We start from the raw sequence: 24,715 nt of genomic DNA, 5'->3' as shown, positions 1-24,715 counted from the left end.
TTCCCAACTGCTTCTTTCCGACGGAAATCCTGGAAGGGTATGATAACACAAAGGAAATAACCAGGGGCACTGCAAACCACAGAATAGTTTTGATTTACAAGTCATTAAAAGCACGAGGCATTTACTGTTCTTTGCAGGCAAAAAGGGACTGCATCATGAATAATGGAAAAAGCAAAGGGCATTAAGGACTCCTCCGCAGATACTGTTCTCTCCAGCCCACACTGAGGATTTCCTGGGACCCGAGGCACATATCAGTACATACACCAGTGCACCCGGCCTTCCAGGATCTAAATCGTGCCAAGTCTATACCATTTCACTCCAAAAGGTCGAGTTTCTGGATTACTATTTCCTGACTCTCAAAAGAGCCAATGATTTAGTGCTAGAAGCACATCAAGAGCTAGGAATTTTAGAAACAACGCAAAGCTCGGGCAATTTTAGACTTTTCGTTTTTCTTAAAAAGAGGTCTGGTATATTTCCACTATATCCAGATTTTTGTAAATATTAACGGACGGGAAAGCATCCGGGAGAAACAGGCAGTAGTGTTTTGTAGGAGAAAAGAAAGAAAGAAAGAAACCAGAACAAAACCGCCTCCAGCTCTTCATTCTACGATGGGGAAGCACCAATAAGGCCCTATTAAAGCTACAATCTCTAAATCCCACTCAGTACCTTCTGGCTCAAATAGCAGGCATTTTCTCTGCTTCTTAATTTGCATTATGTATGTCCATTTTTCTAGCCACTGTGACTGAGGGTATTCAAAGGAGGTTTCTTTCTACTTTTATTCAAATGTGAATTGATACTTAGAATCTAAGAGGGTAATTGTAACAATTCATATTTTCCCCCTATTATTCCACTGCCATAAAATCCAAATGAGGCTTACTATGTCTTCTGCTTGAAAAACTGTCACATTATCACACTCTGCATTGCCCCATTTTCAAATGCTTCATTCAGTGACAACTTCAAAGGCAAATTTGTGAGACAGCTGTAGTCACCCTAGGGGACCGTGAACACGTGTGGTGAGCGCTATTAATGATCAGAACTGTGGGTTATTGTGTTTAGCACAAAAAGAAGACAGTGAATTTTAAGGTGTAAATGTACTCTGGCGGGACCCACACTCTTCTAAATACTAAGTTCCTGTTTTCATTGGTTGTTTTGTTTTGTTTTGTTTTAATGATTACCCTGATGCAGTTTCCATTTCTCTAGCATAACCTAGCCTGCTATGCGGGCTCTTGAAGCTAGGTTTTCCGTTACTTGGGTAGACATTTTGACAAATGTTGTACTCCTGTGCACTAAGTCTTCATCCCATTCATGAAACAAACAACCCTCATGCAAGTTTAAAAATAACCCATGGTATGTGATGTTTTGCTTGAAATTGATATTTAACTGGTTACTTTATCATGCCATCCATAATCTAAAGTCTTTAGAACTAAAAAAAAAAAAAAAAAAAAAGTTTAACTTCTGATATTAAGTGCTTCATTTTTGAGAAATAAACCACTGTTGTTTTTTCCAAGTTAATAAGTATCCTGCATAAAACTGTCTTAAAAACCAGCAACGTCAGACCCTGGATGGAGAGAGAGGGTCCAAACCAGAACCACTGTCAAATGAGTCTATCTGTACACATTTCCACATTTCCTTCACAGCAAGGAGTAGGACCAGGGAGAAGGTGAGGGTGGGGATAACAAGGGCTCTACGTAGTCAGTAGTCTTTATGAGAGGACCATTTGGTTCTTGCTGGATAATGTTTCCAAGACAGACAAGCGTCTGTCTTGGCTCACGGCTATTCCCATAGCTACTGTACCTCCCTCCCAAACAGAGCAACATGCTGGCTCATCCTGGTGGTGTTCCTAGACAGCCACACATACAATTCTGGAGCCTCATTTGAAACTAACACTAGATTACAAAAGGATGTAATGAGAGTCTGACTCTCAACCCAATTCAAACTAAGGGATCCTTCACAGGAAAAGATTCTGCAGTGGTGACTGTAACCGTAATTGCTGCCACTACTTCTCATATCTGAAGTGCACCCAAGATGTGGACAAAATACTTGCCCCACATTATGAAGAATTAATTGGCTTAATATAAAAAGAACACTTATAAAATATTAATTAGAAAGTCCAAATGAATTGAAAAATGTGCAGAGGCTGTGAACAAGAGAAACATTAATGGCTAATATGTGAAACATATTCTTCACTTCATTCATAAGTACAAAATAGAAAGTACAACAAGACACCATTTTTCTTCTAAAATTAAAAACCAGAGGGGAGCCAGGCTGGCTCAGCCAGTGGAGCGTGCGACGCTTGATCTCGGGGGTCGTGAGTTCAAGCCCCACACTGGGCACAGAGCTTAAAGATAAATATTAAAAATAAAAAAAACTGGCAAGAAAACAGGCACTTGATATTCGTTTCTAATGGCAAAAGTACAGGAAAATAGTAGCCCTCGCACATTGCTGCAGAAGTATAAATTTGTCTCCGTCTTCGAGAGCAATTTGGTAATACTTAGAAGAATTTTTAATTCCCACATTTGTTGACTGAATTCCACTTAAACTCCACTGCTAGACAGTTCCCCTATATGAGACATAGTTGTCTTAAGTGTGCAAAATATGAGCAGAACCGTATTTGTAAAAGAAAAACTGGACAACCTAAATGTCTCTCAGAAGGTCTGATTAAATAAGGCACAGGGTTCCCCGAATCATGACACAACCCTAGAGTTGACTGCTCTGTAGCTGTTTAAAGGGATGCAAACAATCTTCGTATACTGACATGGGAGGGTACTGAAGATGTATTGTTCAATTAAAAAGCCACTTTACCTATACACGTTATCTGTAGTGTAATTTCATAGTTGTAAGAATTCCTATATATATATATAATATGTATGTTTGCTGTGCAAACTCCCCAGAAGAGAGACAGTAGCCCCCTGCTGGAGGCAGCATCTAAAGAAGAGTTGAAACAGTGGACTTTTATTTCTGACTTCCTACAAAAGCCTCTGCTATTATTTTTATGGCAACAATTACGTTGTTTCACAATAATTTTTTTTTTAAAGATTTTATTTATTTATTCATGAGAGACAGAGAGAGAGAGAGAGGCAGAGGGAGAAGCAGGCTCCCAAGGAGCAGGGAGCCCGATGCGGGACTCGATCCCAGGACCCTGGGATCATGACCTGAGCCGAAGGCAGACGCTTAACCATCTGAGCCACCCAGGCGCCCCGTTTCACAGTAATTTTTAAAGTCCTCCTCCTTCCACTGCCAACCTAAGAACTGTATAAACTGTCAGAAATGACCACAGGCTTCCATGTCTGGTTTAATCCTGAGGCCCTGGGGAGGCCGTGGGAGTCGGTGAAGGCGTGAGGGTCAGTGGCCAACTGGCAAAAACAAGTTTGAACTAGTTTCACTGTGTACAAAAAGCAAAGCCAGTGACTTCTTCTAATAGCACAGCCAGCTGAGCGGACTGCCTTCCGCAAAGGAACAATTGAACAATGTGCTCTACTTGGAGCCAGAGATTGATCTCAGGTTGATTTCCATGGTATTTCTAATGTATTTGGTGAATGCCAACTAATGCGCTTGCTGCAGTGGGCTGATGAATGGCCCAAAGACATCCAAGTCCTAATCCCCAGGATGGTGACAATGTCAGGCTACTTGGCAGTAGGGCATTAAGGTCGCTAGTCAGCTGAACTTAAAGTCGGGAGATTATCTTGGATTATCTGGGTGGGCCCAACATAACCACAAGAGTCTTTAAAAATGGAAGAGGGAGACAGAGGAGGGAAGTCAGAGGTAGATAGGACTATGGAAAGAGCCAAAGAGAAGCAATATTCTTGGCCCAGAAGAGGAAGGGACCATGAGCCAAGGCAGGCAGACAGCCTCTAGAAGCTGGAAGAGCCAAGGAAATGGGTTCTCACCTAGAACCTCCAGAAAGGAATGTAGTCTGCCAACAACTTGATTTTAGCCCACTGGGAGAGACTCGTGTCCCAGACGTCTAATCTACAGAACCGGAAGATGATAAATTTGTGTTGTCTAAGCTCTTAAATGTGTGGCAATTTGTTACAGCAGGAATGGGAAGCTAAAACAACCTGCCTAGACTTCCTTTATTTCTCGACACCCCAGACTTCCTCTGGTGGGCAAGCCTGGGCTACGCTGCGGAAATCAGCCCACCTGGGCATCTCACCCTACAGATGTCCAGTGACCTGGGCCCACCCAGGGGCCCAGCTAGCTGATTTTAGGACTTCCTCAGAGAGAACCCAAACAAGACACCAGCAACAAAACTGTCTTCATGGTTATTAAATTAGCTACATTGGGAGAAGCCATATTTGAATAAGTTATTAATGAAAGCCCTTTGTAAATCATGCCTCACCATACAAATATACTTGTTGTCATTTACATGCAGACTACTCTTTTGAAAGACTAACAAAAGAGAAATGAATCTCCCTTGAGGAACCCAGGATAGCACAGGAACACATATTCTTAGGGGTTTCTCGAGACACTCATATCCACGGACAGGGATTTGCAAAGAACAATGTGAATAAGGGCTCACCACCGAGTACCTACTATGTACCAGGCATTGGGCTGAACACTGAAAATATGTGATCTCATCTGATTCTAACATTTCCATCAGGAAAGGACTCCCATCATTACCACTGACACTGCCCACGCCCCCATGGCAGTCAGTGAAGGGGATAGGTTTCAGATCGCCCTGTCACCTCCACAGTGGGCGTCCTAGAGAGGCAGCCTGCTACCCCCATCAGGGACAGCTTAAACTGACATCAGCTTGATGCCAAAATGCTCAAAAGGAGGAGAATATTAGCTTTATTCCTATGGTCCTAGAAATGCAACCATTAACATACCTCCTCTCAAAATACCCCTCAGACTTTCAAAAACTTTTTATTCATCTCAGCCAAATTATCTAGAACAAAATCTCTCATTGTCTTTATTTTTATATATACTTTTTAAGTAATCTCTATGCCCAATGTAGGGCTTGAACCCAAGACCCTGAGATCAAGAGTCGCATGCTCCACGGAGCCAACCAGGCGCCGCGTCTTTTTTTTTTTTTTTAAGATTTTATTTGAGAGAGAGCACGCATGCGCACAAGAGGGGGGGAGGGGCAGAGGGAGAGGGACAAGCAGACTCCCCACTGAGCAGGGAGCCTGAGGGGGGTGGGGCTCGTTCCCAGGACCCTGAGATCATGAGCTGAGACAAAGACGCTTAACCAACTGAGCCACCCAGGCGCCCCTCATTGTCTTTATTATTATTTTGTACTTTATGTTCTACTGACTGCTTCTTCAAGGAATCGTGTTCAAAAAGGATATAAATCAAAAGCTTGCTTCTGTGACGCAGGCACTCTGATGTTTGTAAAGGCTTTCTGGGAGCAACCGCTGTGACACCTCTCCCTCACTCTGCAAGGCACAGGGGTCCCCACTCACCTAAGTGCAAACCATGATGTCACAGAGCAGCATCTAAAATGGGTGCCTATTTTCCCATTATGGGAATTTCTATATAAGAGCTCATTCTAAATAAAGTTTTTAGCTCTAAAAATGCATTCTAGCAAAATACAAAAAGGCAGGTAAACGTAAAAGTGGTCCCTTTCCCCTGCTTCCATGTCTTTTTCTCAATTCAGAGCATGAAATTGGTATCAGTCTACCATGAGAAAACTTCACAATCCCCGATGGAGTCCTTTTCTCCCTGAATTACATAATATATTTCTTTTTTTTTAAGTCAGAACTACAAGCTGGCCCTGCATTTCAGTACAAAGGCCACTGAAAAGAAAGATTTGGAATCTGAAACACATTTTCCAAAATATAACATCATTCATGGGAGAGGGCCATTTCCAGAGTGACCCACAAAGCTCTTTGAAGCTCGTAATGTGGCTTACGTACTCTATGTTCACCAGAAGGAGTTGAGATTTAATACCTCCGCAATATAAATTTTAAAATAACTCTAAAAAAAACAAAGTTACATACATTTCTTATTCTTTTGAAAGGAAAGAAACTTGGGTGAGATCGAGGAAAATGTAAAGAGAGATGTGGGACACTCTGAAGAACACTCCCATGGTTTTAAGGCTATCCAGTTCTCCAGTATGTTGAATTTCATTTCCAAAAAGGTTATGGTCTCCTTTTCCTCCATGTGTCTGTCTTTCTGCCACTCTTCTAATGCTTTTTCACAATGAGACCATTTGCTGGGATAAGCACAGCCAGTAGAGAGAGCCAAATATGACATTGGGACAGTCCAGCATCCACTTAGCTGGCTGCAGGGGCGGGGTGGGGTGGGGATGGAAATGACGGAGAAAAGGGGCCGGGGCGTCGGGGGAGGGGTGGGAGTGCACTCTGTCAGAGGAGAAACAAGATGGTGGTGATGGGGTGTCACATGACACCTGAGCACGCTCTCACCCCTCAGAGCCCACCATATGACCCTTGTGGCTCTAATATCTTCAAGGGCTAAGGTCCTGAGGTGAACTGGAGACAGGATGGCCAGCCAACTAGTTACTGGTAAAGTATGTTCAAGTGTTGGAGTCCTGTATCCACAGAGTCTGAAAATCACTACCAGGACTTAGTGCTACAGCTTTCTTATTCATGCACACACACACGCAATCTACATTCTGCCTGGTTAGTAGCTCACACCTATCTTCATTACCAAAAACTTAAAAATATACAATCTTGATTTAGCACCCAGTAAGCCCCCGCATACTGTGTAGTACTAGGGTATCCACAGCCATCCACAAAATCCCATTCAAATTGCAAAAGGGATACAGAACTCATTGATTAATTCAGGCAAAGCCCAGAGTATATGTGAGAAAAGACTGTACTCTTTTCTTCCATAACATTCTTTCTCCAAGATCATAAATCTCAGAGCGTTGACTTTCCATCTTAGGAAAGTGAACGTCATCTGAGGCAGAGGATAAATCACCTTGAGAATAGTTATTCACTGTGGGCAAATAAAAATGTAAGCCAGGCAGATGGTGAAAAGCTCATTTCTCCTGGTATAATTTCATGGGAGCAGGCCAGCAAGGGGAAAAGCGGAGTGGGTTGTGAAATCTGGGGCCACGTTTATAGGAGGAGAGAAAAGACCCCCAAAACCAGAATACTAAAAATTATCATACCACATCGCTACAATCTCTTCAACTCTTCACCGCTGGTTCAGATCTGACTTCTTCCCTTCGTGGCCCCAGCAGTGAGAGGAAGGCAGAGAGGAAAAAAACCCTACTAAACACGGCAGGGTTTTATGCCCATTCATTCACCGGGTTCAAAGCGCTTAATCCTCTGACTACTGCTGCAGAGTAGATTAGACTATACCACTCGGGGCTGGTTTTTTCCATAGGGCTCCAGCTCACAGCTGTCAAATCCAAGATGGCTGCCTCCCCAACAGTCTGGGCGCAAGTGTTTATGTCACAAAGCCACACGGACTTGGGGGGGGAGGGGAGAGAAGGGAGGCAACACGGTGACCGCAACATGGTGACCACTCCTAAGGCTACCCCCAAAGACCTGCTTATTCCAGTGTTGAAACTCGATAAAAGTCTTGAGACACACCCTACGGGCCCCCCAGAAAGTAGAGCTGGGACCTTCTGCTACATTTCACCTCTCTCTTATAAAAGTAACACCCTAGGGCGCCTGGGTGGCTCAATCAGTTAAGCATCTGACTCTTGATTTCGGCTCAAGTCATGAGATCCAGCCCCATATCGGGCTCTATGCTCAGTGGGGAGTCTGCTTGAGATTCTCTCTCTTCCTCTCCCTCTGCCCTTGCTCCCCTTCATGATCTCTCCCTCTCTAAAAAAAAAAAAAAAAAACCAACAACAACAAAAACAACAACACCCAATCAAGAAAACAAAACCTTAATTACCACCCACAAAAAGGGAGAGAGGAAGAGAAAGAGAAGTAGGATGGAAGAAGGAACAAGTCCTTGGAAAGGGAGCATAAACTGAAATTAATCCCCCAAAGCTGCAGAGGGAATCACACCATCATGCCTTGTAGTAGGAGAGCTCATTAATGCCACCAGAAACCAAGTTCAAGGAGCCCTTGAAAAATGCACACAGGGCTTAGGTCTGTGTGTGATGGTTATATTTGCTGTTGATTTGTTAAGGAAAAAAAGGCCGAAAAATGTGGAGTTTTTTTACAAGACCAAAAGGAGCTCTTAGCCACGGGAGGCAGAACAACCACAGCCTTCGAGAATACCATAAAAGCACGTCTTCAACTTCCATCACATCTTACAGATGGTCACCTTAATTGCTACAGGCCACAGGCAGACTTGTAGCCACATACCCCCAGGACCTACATCGTCTTGGCACACTAACCTGGAAATGTCCCTTGGCTAAAAACCATTTCTCCTGCTTCTCGTCTCAAGATATTTTAAAAAATAATTCTAACTAGTGTGAAATATGCAGGGAGTTAAGGAGCTGCGTATCTTAGTCCACTCAGGCTGCCCTCACAAAATACCATGAATGCGGAGGTGTAAACAAGAGACTTGATTTTCTCACAGTTCTAGAGGCTGGAAGACAGGGAGCAGGCTACCAGCATGGCTGGGTTCTGTGAAAGTGCTCTTCCTGGCTTGCTGAAGGCCCTCCTCTCCTGTGTCCTCTGTCCTCTTACAAGACTACAGTCCTACTGGATTAGGGTCCTGGATGAGGGCCCCACCTATGACCTCGCTTAACCTTAGCTGCGTCCTAAAGACACCACCTCCCTGATACTGTTTTGGCTAAATACACAAAGGTGAGATTGCCGGATCATACGGTAATCCTATTTTTAATTTTTTGAGGAACCTCCATACGGTTTCCAGAAGCTTATATCTTTGAGGCCCTCATGAGTTGCTATACCAAACGTGGAAGTACTTATTGGCAGAATTCTTGTGTGAGAAGACTTCATTTATTGCTTGAGCCACTAATTGTTGGATTCTCAGTTACTGTATCTACTAGATACAGGAGATGGTCTGGTGTACGGGAAAGGCACTGGCTTGGGAGGCAGGAAGTCCAGATATCCATCTTGTCTCCCACAGGCCAGCTGTGTGGACTCCTGGCAAATTAGTCAGCCACTCCAGTTTGGAGAGTAGTCACTGGACCCCTAACAATGCTTCTAAGATTTAGTGATTCAAAGGCCATGATTCAAAGAGGAAAAAAGTCTGTTCTACAGAAACTGGGAAGGAGATACAATCAAACTCCCGTGGGGCGTGGGGGAGGGAGGGGAAATCGTATCACCCACAAACTTCCTTGGAACAAATTCTAACAAACGTGATCAACAACATTTCCTGTGTAGCAACCATTTGAAATTCAATTTTGTGGGCTTATCACAGAATTCCATAAAGTGATTTTCAATTGCTATAAGTCAGTGACAGCTGTCTCACTCCTTCAGTAAACGGTTGGAATCAAATAAATATGGGTCACATATTTTGAACAAACACATAAGACTCAACATTTGTGTTAATTATCCAAAGGAGCAAAACAACCTATTAGCTTATCTTCCAAAATCTATCACCATCCCATGCCTGATAAACACCCTCAGTCACATCTATTTACACATTTATATATCATGGAGATGAAGAAGAGATGATAAAAATGGGTTGAGGGGATTATAAGGGCCAGGCTTCAACTTGAATGTCAGAGGATTTCGAACTGCCAGCATCCTATGTCGTTAAGTGGTTCAAAAGTTCATTGTTAAAATGATAAATCCACCAAGGGCATGGAAATTCTTCTTGAGGAAAATTCAGCTGAATCTTTTGTATGTGTCTCCCTCCTTTATTTGTAAAACCATCTCCTCCCTTGAGGAAGAGTGGGAGAGATGATGACATGCTTACTTAAAAATTCAATTTTGCAATTTTCTAACTGAAGCTCATTTGCCTAAATGCTAGTGGTCAGTACTTGGGGGCATTATGAGAAGTCTTTCTGAATCTGCTAGATTTGGGGGAGAGTAGGGTGTGTGGTCTCTTAATAGCTTTGTTGCCACTGTAGTTCAGACAATTAACTAGGCAATGTTTATAAAGAACAATCAACCCAAGGGTCACCAGGAACTGACAGTGTGTTGTTGTTGTTGTTGTTGCTGCTGTTGTTGTTGTTGGCGGGGAGGGGCAGAGGGAGAAAATCTTCAAGCAGACTCCCAGCTGAGCGTGGAGCCAGACACAGGGCTCTTATCTCATGACCCATGAGATCATGACCTGAGCTGAAACCAAGAGTCAGATGTTTAACTGACTGAGCCACCCGGATGCCCCACTGACAGCATGCTCTTGAGGCACAAGCTTTAAAACCCCTCTGTTCAGGGGCGCCTGGGTGCCTCAGTTGGTTAAGCAACTGCCTTCGGCTCAGGTCATGATCCTGGAGTCCTGGGACCGAGTCCCGCATCGGGCTCCCTGCTCAGCAGGGAGTCTGCTTCTCCCTCTGACCCTCCCCCCCTCATGTGCTCTCTTTCTCTCTCTCTCTTATTCTCACTTTCTCAAATAAATAAATAAATAAAATCTTTTAAAAATAAATAAATAAATAAAACCCTCTGTGCAGGGTCTCCAATAGAGAGATAAATAGAACTGACCCTCCATCTTCTCCCTCCAGACCAGGGGGTAGGTATATGGGCACCAAATATCTGTCTTATATGATTAATACAACACTATATTAAACGTTTCCCTTTTTCTATTTTATCCATGGGGGATTCAAGTAAGTTAAGTTTACCAAATGTTCTTCATCTGGTGAAAGGATAAACAAACTCTGAATTCAATGGATACTATTCAGCAATAAGAAGGCATGAACCACTGACTAATATAACAACATGGATGAATCACAAATGCATTCTACTAAACAAAAGAAACCCTACTAAAAAGGCTACATACTATATGATTTCATTTAAATGCCATTTCAGAAAAGGCAAAGCTATATGGACAGAAAACAAAAGAGGACTGCCAAGGGCTTAAGTATAAAGGAACACTAGGGAATTTTGGAAAGTGATAGAATTATTCCATATTTTAATGGGCTTAAAAGTGATAAAACTGCATTTTAAAAGGGTGACTTTTATTATTCCTGAGTTATGCCTCAATAAAACTGACTTTTAGAAATCTTAAGGTTCTGTCCCTTCAGAAAGGTAGGTATACACAGTCACATTTGTGATTGTCTCCATGTCACCCTCGGCTTTCCTATTCCAATGGCTCACCCAGTCTTGATCCACAGCAGGAAACAGAAACCACACCAGGTATTTCAATCAGAAAGGGACTGGGTATGGGAATTAGGTGCTTACAGAATCTCTGAAAGGTATGGAGGAGCAACGTCCCCTTTCAACTCTTTATTTCAAGGACACACCCCGGTAGGTAGTCATGATCCCAGTGTTGGGAAGTGGCCGCTGCTGCCAACCCAACAGCTTGTCACGTCCGCATAGGTGGGCCTAAGGCATCTGGTCCCTGCGAGTGCCTCGGAACACCCACATCCCCATGACCTTGCCCACCAGCAGCACCAGCAGCACCAGCAGAGGAAACTTGGTCTCCATCTCAGCCTTCCAAATCTCACACAAATGCATTTATGGGACCTGTCATGCATTCAGAAACCTAACTGTAAGAAATTCTTGGACATGCAGTTGTTAGGTTTCCCATCAGGAGGGTGGAAATGAAGGTCAAGAGAGCCAATCCCAGTATCTCCCCATCACAGTGCTCCCTGTCCTGGTACAAGGCATTCTTCCCCAAAGATAGCACAACAAAAACCTTTTTCTGTCTAAATTTAAATTTCAAATGGTGCTAAGAGACTTGAAAAATTGTTCTGCTAATGGGTAAAACCAAGATCCTAACTCATTTCATTATGGAAGAATATTTCATTTTCACATATAGTTAGTTCTAGCCCCAGCAGAATAGAATTTTAAGATCACTGCACTTGATAATAGAGCCAACTACAGTTCTGCTCTAACTCATGTATTAAATACACATTGGTCTTTGAGTTTTATTCTGCTGGGAATTAAACAGATGAAGCTTGAAAATGCATTAATTTTCCCGGTATCTGTAAGCTGTTTTACAGTAAAGCCAGCACTAGGGTAGGGAGTTTGACACTGTGATTTATAACAAGAAATATATATATTTGGTTTTGTCCCCATTCCTGGCATAGTGTTCCTAAAACTCTTGGAATTCCTGAAGGGATGAGAGAGATGAAGGTGTCTTTTGTTACATTAATGAGTGACCTTTAGAAGCCCCTTGGGAACCTAAGGATGGTGACTGTCTCCAGTGGAACTAACATGATGATTAGAGGGGTGCAACTTCCAGTCCCACCCCCTGACTTCTGGGGAGGGGCTGGGGGAGGTGGAGTTTTGTCACCAACAATTTAATCAATCTTGCCTCTGGAATGAAGCTTCCATAAAACCCCAAAACAACAAGGTTCAGAGAGCTTCCGGGTTGGTGTACTTGGGGAGGTGCTGGGGGGGTTGCTGGGGAGGTCATGGCAGCTCACGTGCCTTCCCCAAGCATCTCTTCCATCTGTTCCTGAATTCTAATCTTTTATAATAAACTGGGAAGTGTTTCGCTGAGTTCTGTGAGCCACTCAAGCAAATTATGAAAACCCAAGGAGGGGGTCATGAGAACCTCTGATCTATAGCCCATTGGCAGAAGCACAGGTGACCTGAACTTGTGATTGGCTGAAGGTGTGTGTGGGGGGGTCGAGGGGCAGGACAGTCTTGTGGGGCTGAGCCCTTCACCTGTGGGATGCGAAGCTCTCCCCAGGGAGACCATGTCAGAGTTGAACTGAACTGTATGATGCCAAGTCTGTGTCCAGTGAGAACTGGATTGAATTAATTGCTTGCTGGTATTAAAAAAGCACACACCCATCAGAGGGAGGTACACCTTGTATACCCTAATTATTGCTTCTAAAGATTTAAAACAAGCAGCAAACCAGAAGAAAATAGTTTACTCAGTTAAAGTGCCACAATAACTACAATCCTGAGTTTCACTGGTGATCACTCACATAGTAACTCATTCTCTATACTGAAGGGTTAAGGAACATATTCACAAGGAATGTTTAGCCTCTAGGAATTTCACTTCACTCCTTCTTGGGTTATCTCTCCAAATTGTGCAAAAAGGAGGCAATGGAAACATTTTCCTTTTTCTGACAGGAAAATGATTGGGTCAATATTGCTAGCTTCCTCAGTTCTCAAAAGAAAAACAAAAAAAAAAAGTGACAAAGCACAATGGCCTAAAGTAAAAATAGTATCCAACCAACACTAGCTGTTGGGGTTGTGAGAAGCATCTACCACAGCAGTCATTGGAAAAAATGGAAGGAGTCTCAAACTCTCCCTTCTCCGAAAACCATCAAAATACCATCATGTCCCCATAAGTCCTCCCTGCTATGAGGACTTACCTACCAATACCTTACACTGCTCTGACTGGAGTAAAGGTAATACGACAACCAGAAATTGATGCTGTTTATAACGTAAGGGTAAAAAAAGTTCTCCCTAGTTCTTCTCTTTCAAAGTATTTTTAAAAAGTTGAACCTGGAAGCTAGTCCTTTCTTGTGGACAATTATATACTCTTCTGTCAATGCCAGTGACTGGAAAGGCAAAGAGAGCAACAATTTTAAGTAAAAAGGACAGGCCTGGCCTCTCGAGCTTCAGCATTAGAGGAAAAGCAGAAAAAACACGCAGAAGGATTCCCAGAATGGGGGTGGACACCAGTCCTAATAAGTAAGCTTCTTAGGTTATGGCTTCTGTTGGGTTTTGCCCAAGAAGGCTGCTGGGAATGAGATCCTATAAAATTGTTACTGAAGATCTAATAACTTAATTCCCTACTCTTAATTCTTCCCTAGAGCAAGATTTTAAATGTATTTATTATGACATGAACCCCAAAGGTTCTCTGCCAAGGGAATGAAGGATATTATCGTAGTTTTCAACTCTTGAGCGGCTAAGCACCTCACCCTCAAATGCCAACTCCCCCCGCCCCCCGCCAGCTGCCAAGGCTCTCAAAAGAGCAATAGGACGGTGGGGCTCCCACCATTTATTCTGTCACCAACTTACCTGCCAGTTCACCTACACATCAGCTGCGAGTGTTTCAAACTGAAACTCCTGGTACAGGCAGAGGCAAGTGCCTTTGAGAATCTCACATCCCCTATTCGTTTCATACCCTGCGAAGGCACCTTATAGATGCTAATGGAACACTTGTAGGCAGGATGACCCTACCTCTGTAAGAGCCAAGCTACCAAAGTCCCTGTCCCAGAATATGATAATGTGAAGCTTGGAAAAAACTTTCAATTGATAACCAAGACCACTGGACCCAAGCAGCTGCCTTGGGGCTCTCGACCTTCCCCAACAGATTTTATGAGCACCCTACATTTTTCAGGCTAAGGGGATTTCAGTTAGAATTAAGAACAACCTCTGGGCGCCTGGGTGGCTCAGTTGGTTGAGCGACTGCCTTCAGCTCAGGTCATGATCCTGGAGTCCCTGGATCGAGTCCTGCATCGGGCTCCCTGCTCAGCGAGGAGCCTGCTTCTCCCTCTAACCCTCCCCCCTCTCATGTACTTTCTCGGTCTCTCAAATAAATAAATAAATCTTTAAAAAAAAAAAAAAAAGAATTAAGAACAACCTCTAACGCGTGAGTCAGGTATGGCTCAGCCCAGTTCACAAGGTCCCGCAGAGAGAATGCGTGCATCAAACAGAAAAGAAAATATAGAAGTTCCCTTGCGACACAAAGTGAAATCGACAGGAGGACGCGCTGTGTGTGGCTCCCTTCCAGTGGTCACTGGGAGGCACGGTTAGTCGGGAGAAGCTTGTGGGCAGGGGGCAGTCCACGGAGCCTGCCGAGGCCTGGCTCATCGGGAGGCTCTGCAGGGGCCACCGCCCCCCCACCCGCCCCTGACCCTGACCCGGCAGGGCAGGAGTCCCCGCAGCTGGAGGGGAGGCCCAGGAGTCTCAACCATGGCCCCGGGGACGCATGCAGGGGTCGAGCGTGTGAGGCAGGCGCTGATGTTAGCACGAACCACATGAAGAAGCCATTATTCAGGGGAGCGACATAATATATTGTAACTGCTCCCAGCATGTCAACAGGCATCATTTTAATGGGTGCGTTTGAATTTCTCCCACTTGAAGTTAAAATGACTCCCATTTCAATGAAAATAAGAGATTCCTCATTGGTAGGATCACATTTCAGCCACGGCAGCTGCCAGACACAAGAACAGAAGTGCCAGGCGTGCCCAGAGCCGATTTTGTCTCTCCAGGCAATGTGTCCATTTTATAATTTGTCTCCTCTTCAAACAAAGAGATGAGCAAGTTACAAATATAATTACTACATTTCTGAACAAGCGAGAACACAAGCCACACGGGTGCAGAGAGAGAACTAACGGCTCGCTTACCTCGGGCTCTGGCGGCAAGCTTTGCTCTTCTGCAGCGGAGTCTGGTAAAATCGCCCAGGTTATGTTGGCACTGGTTGATGGCAAAGAGCCAAGGGTCCCATTTTTCAGCTGCTCTGTGGAATGTGACTTGGGCCCGTGCCATCCCAGGATGTTCTCTGCAATAAAGACCGAGAATGATGCCAAGTATGTTCCAACTTAAACATTTACAGCTCAAGAATATGTGTACCCCACTGTATAAGGAGACGGACTTGAAATGGGCCCAATTTGAAGCGGACTATGGTAAATTTAAGCAGGCTTGTTCTGAACGAGGTACCAAGTGTGGATTTGGATCTATTTATAAACTAGTTTCTGTATGATGGCAGTACCAGAATTATTACCATAGGCTGTTTCTTTCCCCATCCTTGGGCAAAAAAAAAAAAAAAAAATCGCATTCACCAAAGCCAGATTTTCTTAAAAGTGTTTTTCTTAATTTTTTAAGAAAAAATATTTATATAAAGATATTTATCATTAAAACATTAGAATAAACAACAAGGCAAATTTTATCAGAAAGGAGCTGCTCAAATTGTGGTTTAATTGCCAATCGGCATAATGACCTGCAAAGTTGCCGGCATCATGTGCCTCGCCAGCCCCCCCCAACCCCCCACCCCGGGTAGATGTGGCTGCTAGGGCAGAAGTCCGGAAGCCCCAACACGAAGGATTCTTGTTCATTCCATTCTAGCAAGAAACACGTTTATAAACACCAGTCTGATAAACCAAAGGCATTTTACTAATCCTCCCTCAACCCTGGGGGGAACCAAAAAAAGACTTCTTTAATTCTAATACTGTTTATTTAGGAGTCAAGTGTTATTATAGACTCTCTAGGTATGCTTATTAGTGGGGACAGGAGTAAACACAGGGGATTCCTTTATCAATTCTACCACTGGAATAAGAATAGGTCTCAAACTCAGCTGACCCTCCCCCTGGAGACTGTGTTCTCCATCTAAGAGCAAGGATAAGGGATGAAGAAAAGGTAGGCTGAAGTGGATACTGCCTTACATGAACTAGAACTTGACCACGCAGGGTCTCTGAAGTTCCATCAGTAATCCTATCCGTTAATTAGCCTTTTCGTTAGAGTTACTCAAAGAAAAATCGACAAGTATCCCAGACTCTCAACACCTTGGGAGACTCTGGTTGATAGAAACAAAATAACAGAGCCAGTTGAGATGGCTGTATGCATGCTGAGTGTGTATGCTACTATCCAACACAAGCATATTTTTATGCAGAATTTTTTTTTTTTTAATGTCAAGTGTTAGATCACATAGCTGTGGCTTAAAAACCTCAAGTGGCTTCTCATGGCAACTGGAACGTAATCTAGCTGCCTGGCTTGCAAGACTGCCCGGTCTCATTTCACTTTCTCCCCAGTGCTCACTGTGCTCAAGTCATGCTGGTATTCTTTCCATTCCTCAAGTGAGCCAAGTTCATTCAGGTCAAGAGCCTTTGCGCACACCCTTCCATCTGCTCCAAACGCCACCCCTCCAGTTCTTCTACATGGGGGAGAGGTCTCCTTCATAAATCCAGGGGTTGACTCAAATATCACTTGCACAGGGAAGCCCCCTGGGACCTCCCCAGCCAAAGCATCGCCCCAAAGGCACCCCCAGCCCCATCAGTCAGTTTACTGTCTTCACAGCACTTAGCACTATCTGAACTCACCCTGCTCATTTGTTGGTCTACTGTGTTTCTCTCCTCCCTAGAATGTCAGCTCCTGAAAGCAGAGACAATACTGCCCTTGCTCAGGGCTGGGTCTCCAGAACCTAGAATATGGTCAGGCAAAGAGTATGCACTCAATAACTATGTGCCAAAATGAATGAATGACTATTAAGATTTTCACAGACAGTAAATTTCAAAAGGAATGTGCATTTCACAACCTCCTAAAAGTTAAGAAATAAGAAACAGCAAAAAGAGAGAAAATAGAATGGATGGTGGTTGCTAGGGGCTGGGGGTAGGGGAATGGGGAATTAGTGTTTAATGGGTATGGAGTTTGTTTCACAAGATAGAGTTCTAGAGGTTGGTTACACAGCAATGTGAATGTACTCAACACTCTACTGAGCTATATACTTAAAAATGGTTAAGGTGGTAAATTTCTGAATATGGGTGTTTTACCTTTTTTAATGGCAAAATAGCATCTATATTATCAGTTCTTGATATCATTTTTAAAAAGGTGAAAACTCACAATACTAAAAACCAAAGGCTGAAGGATGAGCTAAGACCAGACTTGGGAGGAATCCCCATAAATAATAAGGCGGATGGGGCTGGACTAAGAAAACCAACCCAAGGTTCAAGACACCAGAATCTGCCATGAGAAAGGTAGGAAGAGACTTCTTACACCTGTCCTGCTGACCAACTCCTTATCAGCAACTGCAAGTTGGATTCAGATCTTAAGTACTGAGCAGCTGTCTTATCAATACAGGAGTACTACTTTTTCTAAAAAAAAAAAAAAAAATTATGCAAGTAGTAAATTTCCTCTAGAGTAATTAGGAAAACTTAAGAAGCACTAAGGAAAAATAAGATCTGCTTGCCTAGGTGATTGGGACAATATTCCCTTCATTACTTCTACACCTCAACTCTGTCCCTCCCTCCCCTCCATACCACCATCATTCAGAGATGATAATCCAGGAGACAATGGGGCAGGAAGTAGAGTCCCACAGACAGTGACACACTGCATTCAGGAATAGACACAAACCAGGACAGGAAGAGAGAAGGTAGCAATGCATGCTGGGGAATGTAGTCTTCTGGATACTCTATGGATTCAGCATATCAAAGAATCAGTGAGTGAGGACCAGAGAGAAGCCCATCCTAGGCCAATCCAGGTGCTCTATTAAATGATCACTTAGGGCACCTGGGTGGCTCAGTTGGTTAAGCGACTGCTTTCGGCTCAGGTCATGATCCTGGACTCCCTGGATCGAGTCCCTCATCGGGCTCCCTGCTCAGCAGGGAGTCTGCTTCTCCCTCTGACCCTCCCCCCTCTCATTCACTCTCTCTCTCTCATTCTCTCTGTCTCAAATAAATAAATAAAATCTTCTAAAAAAAAAAAAAGATCACTTAGTTTGGAAGTCTGGCTAGGCCTGCCTCATTGGAGGATGTAGGAGGAAAATTCTAACAGAGTAAATGAGATAGGGGCGCCTGGGTGGCTCAGTCAGTTAAGCGTCTGCCTTCAGCTCAGGTCATAATCCCAGGGTCCTGGGATCAAGCCCCATGTCTGGCTCCCGGCTCAGCGGGGAGCCTGCTTTTCCCTCCCCCTGCGCTCCCCCCCCCGACTCGTGCTCTCTCCGCTAGCTCTCTCTCAAATAAAGAAAATTAAATTAAATTAAATTAAAAAACAGAGTAAATGAGATAGATTATATAGAGCTTGGGAAAAGAAGTGGAATCCTCAGAAAGCTTAGAGGAAGAATCCATCTCTGAAATTTCTCATGTAAGGCCTTTGGCTCAGGTCATGTCTCAGGGCCGTGAGGTTGAGCCCCTTGTCGGCCACTGTGGAGCCTGCTTAAGATGCTCTCTCCCTCCCCAGCAGAGAGAGAGGGAGAGAGCATCTTAAGCAGAATACACAACAGAGATCCAAGAGACCCTGATGGACAGAGATCAGGTCAATGGGACAGAAACAACAAATAATGGCAGAAGAAACAGACTGAGCAGAAGAGAGAGCTTGGGTGCGCTGGTAAAGTCTACCACTTTCCAGCAAAGACAATGGGGAAAAGACACATCTACACACAGCTTGGAAATCTTTTTTTTTTTTTTTTTTTTGGCTTTTCATTGCTGGAATTTCAAACTCATATGAAAGTAGACTACAATGTATGGCCTAGCTCATGAAGTTTGGCAATATTTTTGAATAATAAAAATCAAGAGAATATTTTCCCAATCATTTAAGGCAGAAAAGTTAGACTTGCCTTAAAGGAAAATAAACTAGTTTTGAATTTTGCTACAACACTAGATGTCAGAAGGTGAACAGGTGAAGAGAGGAATGCAAACAAAAGTCTACAGATTTGGGGGCGGGGTGAGGGGCCAGGGGATAATGCTGTCTGCAGCCAAATGATCTTTCCTCTGCTAAGAAGCTCTTTCGAGGTAGCAAGGACTACTGTATGCAACTTACATGTGTTAACTCATCTAATCCTAAAAATGACCCATGAGGTAGGTCTTACTATTATGCCCATTTGTCAGATAAAGAAATAGAGGCACAAATAGCTGGTAAGTGGTAGAATCAAGATTAAAACTGAGGCAGCCTGGTTCTAGCACCCAGACTCTTAAACTTTACACACTGTATGCTTTCCCGGAGCACCTCAGAGACTCAGAACTAAGTTTCCACCCTCTGTGGGAAAAAACTACTTGAGGACATGTACCAACACATGAAGAAAAGAAGCAGAATCAGGAACTCAAGGCTGGAAAATTGTGTATTAAAAGGACTGAACCCCATTAAACACAGAGCAGAGCAGAGCTGCAGTGTCAGGGGAAGTAAGAAGGACACTCCCCTCGGGTGTAAATTTTAAAGTGGCACCAACAAGACACTCAGTAATCAGGATAAATGACATTTTCACACAATATTTTTAAAACCAAAATTAATGGAAAAAGTCTTGCAAGACTCAGTCTCCCTTGCCTCGCTGCATTGAATCCTGTCTTAACTTAAAATTTTGATATTTTGTTCATCCTGGATTATTTCTGCATTAATTTTGGCTCAGAAACATGTCATTAAAGGATCATTATCTTAATTATTTGGCACCCCTTAAATTTGTGCTCAAGGTGAGTGCCTCATACACCTCACCCCAGTCCGAGGCCTGGTAGTGAACTGAAATAATTTTTCTAAACATGGTTACATGACTGAGTATTAAATCAAAATTATTTTAAAGAGATTTAATCATTACCACATTAAGTATTAAATTAATATTAAGATATTAACAATAGCCCCCATATTATATTACCAAAAATAGGGACGCACATCAGAGAAACAGGAAATTAAAGTATGCTGAGTTTTCATCACTAAAGGAGAGAGTCAAAAAGAAGTGTCATTCTTGACTTTGATGATTAGAAAAATACAGGTTAAGTTTATGTTTAGTACAGCATTATTTACAATAGCCAAATTATGGAAGCAGCCCAAGTGCCCATCCATAGATGAATGGAGAAAGACAACACACACACACACACCCACCCACACACACACACACACACACACTGGAATATTACTTAGCCATAAAAAGGAATGAGATCTTACCATTTGCAACAACATGGATGGAACTAGAGAGTATAATGCTAAGTGAAATAAGTCAGTCAGAGAAAGACAAGTACTGTATGATTTCACCCATATGTGTAATTTAAGAAACAAAACAAACAAGCAAAGAAAAAAAAAAGAAAATATAGGTTAAAGAATGCTTATGAAAAACATAATGTTGGGGCGCCCAGGTGGCTCTGTCAGTTAAGCATCTGACTCTTGGTTTTGTCTCGGGTCATGATCTCAGGGTCATGGGATCAAGCCCCACGTTGGGCTCTGTGCTCAGTACGGAGTCCACTTGTCCCTCTCCCTCTCCTAATTCCCCAGCTCACAAGCGCATTCTCTCTAAAATAAATAAATAAGTAAAATCTTAAAAAAAAAAAAAAAAAAAACGGGCACCTGTGTGGCTCAGTAGGTTAAGCATCTGCCTTTGGTTCAGGTCATAATCACGGGGTCCTGAGATTGAGCCCCACCTTGGGCTTCCTGCTCCGTGGGGAGCCTGCTTCTTCCTCTCCTCCCCGCTCGTGCTCTCTCTCGCTATCTCTGTCGCTATCTCTCTCTCTCAAATAAATAAATTCTAAAAATTAAAAACTAAAAAAAAAAAAGTAACTGCTACTAAAATTTATATACATATTGTTCCCGAAACACTAAAGATGATGAGTCAAGGAAGTACAACCTATGTAGCAAAATAAAGAGAAACCAAGAAAAGCCACAGGGAAGCAGGAAAACAAAAAGCATAAAGGATTACCCTACCAGGAAAACAAACAGCAGTTTAAATAAATAAATGGACTGCGTTACTCTATTGAAAGGCAGACTCTCAAGACTGTGTCCTAAAACAAACGCAAGTCTAGACCATACACTTCCTTAATTCTAAGACACACCCATTTCCCAAACGCTCCGGAACAAGTTTGGCCTACAGTCAGTATTGTGTCAGATTTCATCTGCAGCTTTTTCCTTCTCAGGAGCACTGAGGACAATGGTGTGTTTTACCACTACTGACAGTTGAGAAAATACGCCACACCTATAGAAATTGACTCAAGTAGGAAGATGGTCAAAAGTAGGTTCTCCAGTAGGAAGGAGGTCTCAAGTAGGAAGAAGGTCAAAAACAGACTGAGACGTACAAATGAAAGGACAACTAGGAACAGACATTACCATGTGGCTGCTGACAAACTGTCAACTCAAGTAGCTGGAGATCCACTGGCTTTCGTTCCCTCCTGGAACACCCTGACGCTCATGAGCGGGGAGACCATGGAAGATGATAGAACAGGAAGGCGGAGGGTGGTCCACCGAATGGCAAATCCAGGCCTTAAAAGAGGCTTTTTACACACACCTGCAACTCCTCACACGACACACCCTAGTCGATAGGACAACATCGGGAGGAAGGAAAGCAACTGTATATGGTTTAGTTCCCTGAACCAACTAGAAGCAGAAAGAAAGCGACAGAAGATTTAACTGTGGGCATTAAGACTGGACTGTGGAACTGCTTTCATCTGTCCTTGGCCTTAGCTTCAGCCTTGCTTGGAGTGCTGAGGGCTGCAGTCTCCATGCCGGGGCTAAGAGACCTCTGCCCAGAGGCCTCTGACAGCACCCAACCCTCGTCCTGCAACACAGTGACTTCATGCGTCCTATGCTCAGTAAACCTAAGTCTTCCAAGACAGAGAAAGATGGATATTTACAAACCTGAAGACAACAGAAGGCACATTTACAATGGAAAGCTATGATGTTAGCATCTAACTGCTTTCTTTAGGGAGAATGTGCCACTCAAAATCTCCCTTCGGATAGCTCCAACAACAAAAAAATCCACCCACCTGAAATATTCTACAATGCTAGTTTTTCTTTTTTTTCTCCAATATGCTATTTACTGGAGGAATCATCACGTTTCCATCTCGGCTTTTAACCACAAAATGAGGGAAGGTGACTCGTGTGGGGCACATCCTCACCAGAAGCGGAAGGTGTCCAGAAAGAAGGTGTAAGAGACAGAGACAACAAAGTGGAAAGAGAGGAACACTGGCAGTCTGAAGACATCTCTGGAAAAAAGAGAAGCACAGCAGAAGGAAGAAGGCCACCCAGCCAGAGAGGCCACAAAGGCCTTATGAGAGGCTCACTTATTCACCCTTTTTGCCAACCCCCAAACGGAAAGGCCAACGCAACTGGCTTCTTCTAACTGACAAGCCCCACAAACCTTATAAGAGAATAAAAAAGTTATTGGAAGGACAAGTTAAGAAAAGCACATTAAACTCTGCTCTGGTTCTCCCCTCTTCGATGACACATCTCTTGATCTCTTGTCCTGATTTATGTCCAAGGGCACGTGGGTCACCTGCTGCAATTCCCCAACACCCTGCTGTCACTTGCTCCGGCAGGTCTGACTTCAGCATTTTTCCCAACATGCCTTGCACCGACCACACTGTCAGCATCCAGCTCTTACCTGGCACTAGAATGTATTTGTCTGGTTACAGGTGTCTGCTCTGACTCCTGAACCATGCTCCCCAGATCAAGACCTGCAAGCAAGGATTTAACCAGAAGCAATGCCAACAGAGTACCCTGCACTCCAAACCACTCCAAAGGTCTAGTTTCTCTCCCACACTGGCAACCCACCCAAAGCCCAGACCCTCAAGTAGCTCTCAGCTTTTTCTAACTGTGAGTGAAGTCCTACCCACCTTTCCAAGTAGAGACAGAGGCACGCATCTAGACTGAGGAGAACGGATGCCTGCCTACCGGCCCCCATCTATCATTTGCCTCCATCAAGCTATTCAAGTATATTTAGTAGTTCCCAGGAACAGAACTACAGGAGCTGTGGCCTAAAGGGCAAGTTACTTGATTAATATGAATTACAAACTTCTCCATAAATGGAAATTAAATGAAACATTTCAGGCTACTGTATCTTAGAGATAAGATCAGAGACAGGTCTAGGAGCCCAAAACGCGTAAATGGTGGGCAGACGAACACTGAAGCATTTTTGGGTTTCAGGTCAGTTGCTCGTGTGCTTGAGATGAAATGAGCGTTAAGGAGCAACATTTACAGACAAAGGCTCCAAAGCCAACTGGTTCCCCAGAAGATACAATGAAATGCTATGGAAGATGAAATGCTACAAGCCCACAAAATAATTTCTGATTCAGAAAATTTCTTTAGGAAGAAATACAACAGTGGGAGGGTCAGAAAGCAAAGAAGCCAGGATCAAGAACAATGCGTGTGGATATTTAGTATGCTGTAAGCAATCTGTGCCTCCCTGCCCATTGAACATTTAAAGGAAACCCTGATGGAGTTTCGCTGTAATGAGATTTTGATTTCCATCAAACCAGGATGGCACTCCTTAGATACAAGCATTATGCTTTTATCCGTGGGAGTCAGGCTGCTGTAACTATTGTCAAGTTCAAGAGCCCTGAGATTCCAAACAAAGACATTTTGTGCTGACACTCCCCAGGTTGCCACATTTTCTTCTTCCATTAGCTTGAGATTCCGGAATTCCATTTTAACTGCAGGCAAGTATGATGTTTTGGATGCAGGAAGTAATTCAATTGCTTCCCCCAATGTGTGCCAGAGATTGAAAAGAACCTGCACAATGTTAAAACTTAAGGGGCTGTTATATGAAATTTTTTAGGAGGGTTAAAAGTTAAAAGAAGACAAGAAAACAAAATAACCTTTGTGATACTTCAAGCACCTTCTATCCTCCAACCTTCAGCCAAGTTCCTTGATAAAAATGGTTAAAAGGAGGGGAGGGGATGGGGAGTGGGTGAAGTAGGTGAAGGGAATGAAGAGGTACAAACTTCCAGTTATAAAATAAATAAGTCACAAAAATAAATAAATAAATAAATAAATAAGTCACAGGGATGAAAAGTATAGCCCAGGGAATACAGTCAATAATATTATAATACACTTAGGGGCAGTCAGTTGAGCTTCCAACTCTTGGTTTTGGCTCAGGTCATGATCTCAGGGTTATGAGATCAAGCCCTGCATCGAGCTCAGCCCTCAGCACAGAGTCTGCTTGAGATTCTCTCTCTCTCTCCCTCTGCCTCTCCTGCTCGTGCTCTCTGTTGCTCTTTCTCAAATAAGTAAATCTTTTTTAAAAATAATATTTTAATACACTTACTGTGGTGAGCATTTCGTAATATATATATAATTGCTGAATCACTATGTTGGACCCCTGAAACTAATTTATTACAGGTTAACTATACTTCCGTGAAAAATAAAAATGACCAAAGAAGTGGCAAACAATAGTGATTCATAAG

The 24,715-nt window shown here is 43.3% G+C and overlaps 1 protein-coding gene across 1 annotated transcript in view; it reads right to left on the bottom strand.

Annotated features, from left to right (window-relative positions):
• The window catches only part of OSBPL10 (oxysterol binding protein like 10), a 315,494-nt gene that overhangs the window by 52,799 nt on the left and 237,980 nt on the right, over positions 1-24,715 (bottom strand). Inside the window, exon 6 of the mRNA XM_034993257.1 lies at positions 15,257-15,411. Within this exon, the coding sequence (XP_034849148.1) occupies positions 15,257-15,411 (155 nt within the window). The remainder of the gene's footprint in view (positions 1-15,256; positions 15,412-24,715) is intronic.

This window comes from Mirounga leonina, unplaced genomic scaffold (assembly GCF_011800145.1).
Source record: "Mirounga leonina isolate KUSES-001 unplaced genomic scaffold, KU_Mleo_1.0 Mir_115, whole genome shotgun sequence".
NCBI lineage: Eukaryota > Metazoa > Chordata > Mammalia > Carnivora > Phocidae > Mirounga > Mirounga leonina.
This window is presented reverse-complemented; position numbering and strand designations above follow the sequence as displayed.